Raw genomic sequence first — 8,202 nt, 5'->3', positions numbered from 1 at the left:
CCGTTGTTGCTCTGTCGGCACTCACCGCTCACTTGCCGCTCTGCTTGGCACTCATCACACTTGCTTCACTTGTCGCTCTGCCCGGCACTCTCAGTTCGTGTTTTCGCTCACCGTTGTTGCTCGGTCGGCACTCACTCCTCACTCGCCGCTCTGCCCGGCACTCATCACACTTGCTTCACTTATCGCTCTGCACGGCACTCTCATCATGCACGTTTCGCTCATCGCTGTTGCTCGATCGGCACTCACCGCTCACTTGCCGCTTTGCTCGGCACTCATCACACTTACTTCACTTGTCGGTCTGCCCGACACTCTCAGTTCATGTTTTTGCTCACCGCTATTGCTCGGTCGGCACTCATCTCACTCGCTACATTGCTGGAGCTTCGAGTCTCACTCGCTGCTTGATTCACGAGCTCTGCGCCTGCTCAGCTCAAGGGCTTTCTTCCCGTTTGCCTTTGATCTCATTGGCTCCATGCTTGCGTCGTTCACGAGACCCGCTTTCGCTCTACTCATGAGTTTTGTGACCATTCGTCATCGATCTCTTGGTTCAGCTGGACGATTGTCTCTTTACCCGGTCGACATTTTTTCGGTCGCTCGGTCGTGATTTATTGTCGCTCGATCACGTGCTCAACCCTGCTCGCTTATCGTCTTTCAACCCTCTCGGCATTTTTTGATTGCCCGGTCGGTATTCGATTGCCCGACCACGATCTATTATCACTCAGTCGTTATTTTTCTCGGTCGCGCTCACGGCTATGCTCGTCCATCATTCTTTCTATTGCCCGATCACAATTTACTGTCACTCGGACAATATTTTTTCGGTCGCGCGCTTGACACCGCTCGTTCATTATCTTTCAACCCGCTCGGCATTCTCACTATTTCCTGGTCGGTAATTCTCGATTGCCCGGTCGTGAATTGTTATCACTCGGTAGACGCTTTTTCTCGGACGCACTCACGGCTCTGCTTGTCCATCATTCTCTTTATTGCTCGGTCACGATTTACGGTCGCTCGGTCGGTATTTTTTCGATCACGCTCAAGGCTCTACTCGCCTATCATTCTCTCTATTGATCGGTTGTGATTTATTGTCGCTCGATCGCACGCTCGACACCACTTGCTCGACATTCTCGATCACTCGGTCGACATTTTTCGATCGCCCGATATTGATTGTCGCTCGATCGTTTTACTCAGCATCTCTCGACTGTTTGCTCGATATCATTCGACATCTGCTAGATCGCTTTTTCGACACTCGCTCAGTATTGCTTTTGACGCTTGGGCGACACTTCTTTTCGTTGCTCTATCAGGCACTCGCTGTTTGCAGTTACTCATTCGGCGTGATAAGACGGGCCTAACGAGCTGATTCCGCATTTGGTAGTGATTCTATTTTGGGCTTGGTCTAGTCAGTCGGACTTGCGCCTCCTTCGACTAGACTTGTAGGGGAGGCTTGTGATGTGAATATAGGTTAAGGGCAGAGAAGAAATTTGAGGAGGAGGGGAGGGCATTTTGGTCAATTGCTAATTAGGGCTTTAAGGGGGAACACTGTAGCATGCAAGGGGGGAGGCGGCGATTTGGTTTCTTCCTTCTTCTTCGTGCATTGGGCCTAGTCGTCGGGGGGATGCCTTCTTCTTCCCTCGCACACTCCTCACCGACGCTGACGTCGGTCGCTTCCAGATCTTCTCCTCCCTCTCCCTCGTCGCCACCATCTCCTCCCCCTCTCCTCCTCACGACGCGGCCATTGGACGGTTCGCCGCTAGCTTCTCTTCTCCTCCTCGCGATGTCACCACTGTCGGACTGGTTACTTCTCCTCTCCCCTTCCTCACACTCCGCTCTTCGCCGGCGCTTGCCACAACCTCTTCTCTTCCTCCTACTACTATCGTCGGAGGTAGCCAAGGAGGCACCAACTCCCCTTACATGGACAGCCGGAATCCCCACCCTCGCTACCGGCTTCGTCGGAACCTCCTCTCCTATCGAGGTTCCCAAGCACAGGTTCGGCCACCATGGACGTAGGCCCTATGGTGACTGATCTGGTGGTGTCCCCTTTTCGTTGTGCCCTGGCCTTCGCGCCAATTTATGTGTGTTATATCTTGACCTTTGCACTGATAGGATTTGGGGGTCGTATCCCGGCTTGTACGTCGATAGTGTATTATTTCGGCCTGCGTGTCAGTGCCCTCTCCCGGCCTACGTGCCAGTGCCCTCTCCCGGCCAGCGTGCCAATGTTTTTCTCGGCTTGCGTGCCATTGTTATATCCCGGCCTGTGTGCCGCTGTCTTCACCTGGTTTGCGTGCCGCTAGTATTTCCCGACCTGCAACTCGTCTCCAGGCTTCGTGCCGCATTCGACTCCACGTCGTTAGATCCAACCCTCTATCCTGATCGGGCATCGTCTACTCTTCCAGGTCGCGACAACTCGAGCAGCGCCCCATCCGAGGGCGCCCCCCTGGGCCAGGGTACGTTTTCTGTACTCGTCCCTTATTTATTTCATTATTGTATTATTAGCCTGTTATTTATATATTCGTTGGATCCGCCTCGAGCCTCGGGGTACCAGGGACCAGGGGGACTCGGTCGCTGGCTACAAGTAGCGTTGGCCAGAGGACTTTTGAAGACTGGGTCAACATAGAAGTCATCTCAGCACACCCCCCCTCTGGGACGTCACGATTCGATCAACATTCCATTCACCTCACCCGACGGTCCGTCTGACTCGGCTTTCGGACAGGATCAGTGGCGTGAAAGAGAGAATGAAAGCAAAAAATGCAAAGAATTTGGAAAGAATGTTTCATGAGAAATTTATTAAAGTATTGGTGAGATTTCGAGGAGATTATTTGTAATCTTGTATATAACATTATTTGTACATTAAGCATTATTCTTATTAAATAAAGGACCAAGATAAGTATAAAATTATCATCCTTGAACTTCTATAACAAACATAATTACTCAAAGACAAAGAAATTTTAATTATGAGACACTCAAAATTACTTCTCTGGACTACATCTTATTGCATGAACTTAAAAGATCTTGATAGATGTTATTTATCCTTTTGCTTTGAATGTTCTTTACTCATTGGTTTTAACCATCTTCTCGCTTATATCCCAAAGCTTTCTTGCTAGTTCTTCGTCCTTGGCGTGATTACTCGTATCCTCCTCATTGCAATCATCGAAATACTTCCCAGTCATACCCCTGAGGTTCGGATGCAGTGCCACATAGCATGTAGTTGCTGCTCCCTGCAATTATTCATACAAATATATTATCATCTCATTTCTTGACTCGTTCAAAAAATTTATTAAGATTTTATATGGAATTTCTTGAATAAAACTAGGGTTGAACTAAGGTGCGAGTTAGTTCAACTATATTGCTATATTAAAGACGGTGATCAGCAAATCTGACAAACCTGAGGTACATTCTTCCACAACATGTAAGTGAAAAATCTAAACACTCCTGCAAACACAAACACATCCAAAATATTAATGAGAGACCGGTTTTGACAGCAACCATTTCCATCTCCTTTCCCCTTTTAGGCTCAAATTAACACTACTCATTTTAAGGTTTAAGAAACATACTCATTAAAAGAAGGGAGTGTCTCATCAAGTTTGTCGTAATCAGACCAGGATGAAGAGAATTGACTGTAATGTTTGCGTCCTCTGCCTGTTAACCATAAAAGTGGACGAATCTATGAGTAACTAGCAAAAGCATGTCACTTCAGTTGCCATGCAATCAAATTAGGAACAAGAAACAAAATGCAGTTTATAGTCAACTTCAATGAAAGTCTTGTGCAAACTAAAGTTTGGTTTAATTTTTCTACCACCATTTTTGCAGGATCCCTTGCAGAGTTCATACACACAAGCAATTCATATTCAGTCTGTGCATGAAAATGGAGTACCTGTAAGCGCCTAGCGAGCTCATTGGCATGCAGTACGTTGGCCAATTTGGATTGTCCATATGCCAATTTATCGTTGTATCTATAAAGCAAGATGGAAACTTTAAGTTCATTCAACTAAATGCAGAAAGCATTGCCTTGTTTTAATGCAGGAGAAACTTACGTGTCCTTATCGTTAATTTTGTCGAACCGTATTCCTTCTGGATACGTATTCACATGAGCTAGCGATGAGACATTCACAATACGCCCTTCAATTCCTGTACTCTTCGCGGTGCTTTTCATCTTTTCAAGTAGAAGATCGGTCAACAAAAAGTGACCTGCAATAAAACAATTCCGCATGAAAAACATGTCAAACTCATAGTATTGGTGTAAAGTGTGTCCGCTAAAATTCTAGTTTAGAGTTAGCGAAGTGGATTTGAGCAGGCAAAGATACCCAGATGGTTTGTAGCAAACTGCATCTCGATTCCATCCTCCGTAAGCGTGTAAGGACAGAACATGATGCCAGCGTTGTTTCTGGAACAAAAGAGTTGAAGATGAAAAAATGACCCAAGAAATAGCTGGGCACACAAAAGGTAGATACTTACATCAGTAGGTTGAGGGGCAGATTCATGGAAAGGAATTTCTCCGCACAAGCTCGCACAGACTTGAGAGAACCGAGTTCGAGCTGTATGATGTCGATTTTGGCAGATGGAATTTCATCTACGATGCGCTGCTTCACCTCATTGGCAGCTTGCATATTCCTCGCAGCGATGATGACATGGGCTCCTCGGAGGGCCAAAACCCTAGCCGTCTCGGCTCCAATCCCACTACTTCCCCCTGGATTGAAAAACCGAAACCCTCGCTCATAAATACATCTAATTTTTGACGAAATCGGGAAAGGAAGAAACGGAAACTGGGCTGAAATTAGGGGAGTGGACAAACCGGTGACGAGAGCAGTGAGACGGGAGGCGTCGACGCCTTCGGTAACCTGCTCGGAGGTGGATCCGGATCCGAATCCGCTGGGGCCGCGGATTCCGGTGGCGAGTCTGAGTAAACCCATGGCGTGCGCGAGCTGGTTCCGACGAAGAAGGGGTGAAGCGGAAGAGCTGCAGAGAAGAGGAAGGTGAGATTCGAACAGAGCAAGAAGAGCAGAGTTGCCGGAACGCCATTTATAACGGCTTCGGCCGTCGGGAGTGGACCGGTAATTTGTCTCGTAGCCTACCTCGCTTTCCAAGTAATTACCACAATTAATAGACAATAAATATTTTGAGAACTTTTATTTCACTTCTTAAAGTTTAACATATTATTAAAACAACTATAAAGTTTATGATAACCAAAATATTTTGAAAACTCTTGTTAGTTAAATTATTAGAGAAGAGTTTCAAATCTTAACTTTTAGTCCTTAGTTTACTTCTACAATTTAAAAATTCACCTCACCTTCCTCTCTATCTATGTTTCACTATTTTTATGCAGATGAATGATAATTTCGAAACTATGAGAGGTAAAGTAAAATTTTGAGGAAGGTTAAAATGAATTATTTTACTAATTAAATAAAACACTTGTAAGGCCGTGGGGAGTTAATTGCATAATGCAAAGTCAATAATGGAGTCCCTCGACAGCAGTTGAGCGTACCCGGCATTTGCAAGTTGGAAAACGACATGGTCAACTCCCTAACAGTCACGACGTATAAACGGTCAAGTCTAACGTTGACCTTGGGGCAAATTAGATTTTGAGTAAAACGAGTGGGCAAATAATGGTCAGAATTACTTGTTTTAAAAAAAAATATTTTAGCCAATTTCAGAACTCGTTAATTGTCCATTCAACTACCGTTGAATTTTGTGAACTTTTACCCTTATTATTATTTTCTTTTACATTGTTCCTGTTCCTGACTTCCAGCAAAGAGCATAGATGAATGGAGGCACGACTCCCAAGTATAAGGGAGACGATCAAGAACAGGACCTGAAGAATTCGATAAGAGGGATTAGAATAATATGTGGAATCCAACCTAGCCAGATATGTGGAATCCAACCTAGCCAGGCGTCTCAAGGTTTCCGAGGCCTAGGAAAAAAAAATTTAATCTTTAATAATATTTTTAAAAAATTAAAAAAAATTTATTCTTTTTTATTCAGACTTGGGACCGGAGGATTTATTTTAAAAATTAAACTAGATTTAAAAATTCATGTCATGTAATTTTAATTTGATGATATTTCAAAGTTTGACTATTATCGACACAAATATATAAAAAAATTCTGATGCAATTGTTAATAATTTAGATTTGAGTTCATAGTCCATTCCTTCCATAATTAAAAAAAAATAAAAAAAGTATTACCAAGTAAAATAGGAGAAGAATGTATTCTCAAAGAACCAATGATGAAAGAGGAAAAAATACATAGAACATTAATGAAAGAATGAGTAGATGTTTAACTAATTATAAAAATGAGACGAAAGAAAAGAAATTAGATGTAAGGTCTTATATAATTATATTATAATTTTAGGATTAGAGAATATAATAATTATAATTAATATGTAATTAAATATAGTTGTCATTGGAATTAATTGAAGAGCACAGTGGAAATTAAAATAAAATAAAATCAAGTAAAATCGTTGCATTGGAATCAATACAGAATCTGAAGTAAAATCTAGAGAGCACTGGAACGGAAATCGAAGCAAGTCAAATTAAAGCAAAATATGCATGAATGCGTGCATAATGCAGCTTGGGACTGCACAGTATATCTTTTAAATGCAAATATTAGATATTTAATATATTTATTTATTTTTAACTAATAATGGGCCTTAAATTTTTGGGGGTCTAGGCATAGGCTTTAATGGCCTATACCTTGAGTCAGGCCTGGCCAATCAAACACTTAAGTTAGTCTAGTAATCAAGGAGTTAAAAAGCTGGTTTGGACTTGTGTGTGAACATGTACTTATGTCTGTGAAAACGGACTTCCTTTTATAGTATTCCCATAAAAAGCTTCAATCCATCGAACAATGACTAGAAGACATAAAAGAAGAGGTAGCAAATATCCGAATTTAGTTAGTACTCAAGATGAGTTGACATTAATGAGATCAAGATAAGATATACTTGAATACTTGAAGCACTACAATCCTTGATCCACGATCCATCTTCAAGCTCCACCTCCTCCTCAATCTTAGCATTTGATGTTGTGAGTATTTTTGTTAGACTTGTGAATTTGGATGTTAACTTGATGTTGTGAACTTTATTTGTTTGTTGTGCTACTTACTAGAACTATGTTACTTGTTGTACTATTTGATATTGTGAACTTTATTTGTTGTTATGTTACTTGTGCTATTTGATATTATGAGCTTTATTTGTTGTGCTATTTTTAGAACTATGTTATTTATTGTTGTACTATTTGAGGTTGTAAACTTTATTTGTTGTGCTACTTTTTATAACTATGTTATTGATTGTTGTGTTACTTGACGTTGTGAACTTGTTAGTATCATATTACTTATTTGTTATGCAACTTGCTTTTAGAGTTGTATGAGTTGTTTGTGAATATTAAAGCTGTGAATGTTTTGTGATTGTTGTGAACTTGATGATATTAAAGTATGGGTTACTTGTGAGTTTGTGTATTTGTTTGAGTATGTGTATTTGTATACAGGATATGAACAAAATAAATAAAATTATTTTTTTAAAAAAAAATAAGGGTTAGCGATAAATTTATTGTAATTCGTCACTAAATCCCTTAATTAACGATGAATTATAATAAATTCATTGCTAATCCCTTAATTAGTGATGAATTATAATAAATTAGTTGCTAATCCTCGCAATGTATCGAAAGATTTGGTTGGGTCGTTCTGACGATTAACGAAGAGAAAAATAAGCCAGTTTCGTCGCTAACACCCTTAATTAGCAATGATTTTTGGCTTGTTTCGTTGCTAATCACATATTATTAGCGACAAAAATTATCATATTGGTCACCAATCACATGATTAGTGATGATAATAATCATTTTCATCGCTAATCATTTGTGGTTACCAATGTTATTTGTTTGGTTTTAACAGTGATTATTTTTTGTAAATTTAGCGACAATTTTGTGTTATGTCGTTAAACTTAGCAACGATATAATTCATATTGTCACTAAATATATAGCGACAAAATTTTATTGTCGCTATATAGGGTTAGTGATGAAAATTAGGTTAGCAACGAATTGCTTCGTTCGCTGCTATTATATAAATATGATAGAAGAAATGTCTACTTGAGAGTATCCTATTGAGTTGAGAATTGATTGAAGTAAACTTAGGTTTTCTTCTATTAAAACCTAGGTTTATTTAGATCCCCGCTGCAACCCTTCTCTCTCTCTTTGCATTTTCCTCCACCCACATGCACGGTGTTGAACT

The 8,202-nt window shown here is 41.0% G+C and overlaps 1 protein-coding gene across 1 annotated transcript; it reads right to left on the bottom strand.

The window, feature by feature from the left end:
- Positions 1-2,872: 2,872 nt before the first annotated feature.
- LOC122002164 (short-chain dehydrogenase TIC 32 B, chloroplastic-like) lies at positions 2,873-4,994 on the bottom strand. The gene is made up of 8 exons (XM_042557253.1): positions 4,781-4,994; positions 4,444-4,675; positions 4,293-4,372; positions 4,023-4,176; positions 3,863-3,941; positions 3,543-3,627; positions 3,374-3,420; positions 2,873-3,206 (listed from the first exon to the last, which is right to left on the bottom strand). Exons 1-8 carry the CDS (start codon positions 4,896-4,898, stop codon positions 3,039-3,041), a joined length of 963 nt encoding a protein of 320 aa, XP_042413187.1. The 5' UTR covers positions 4,899-4,994; the 3' UTR covers positions 2,873-3,038.
- Between the last annotated feature and the right edge of the window lie 3,208 nt (positions 4,995-8,202).

This window comes from Zingiber officinale, chromosome 7A, assembly GCF_018446385.1.
Source record: "Zingiber officinale cultivar Zhangliang chromosome 7A, Zo_v1.1, whole genome shotgun sequence".
Classification (NCBI taxonomy): domain Eukaryota; kingdom Viridiplantae; phylum Streptophyta; class Magnoliopsida; order Zingiberales; family Zingiberaceae; genus Zingiber; species Zingiber officinale.
The sequence above is the reverse complement of the archived record's forward strand: the minus strand, read 5'-3'. Positions and strand labels throughout refer to the sequence as shown.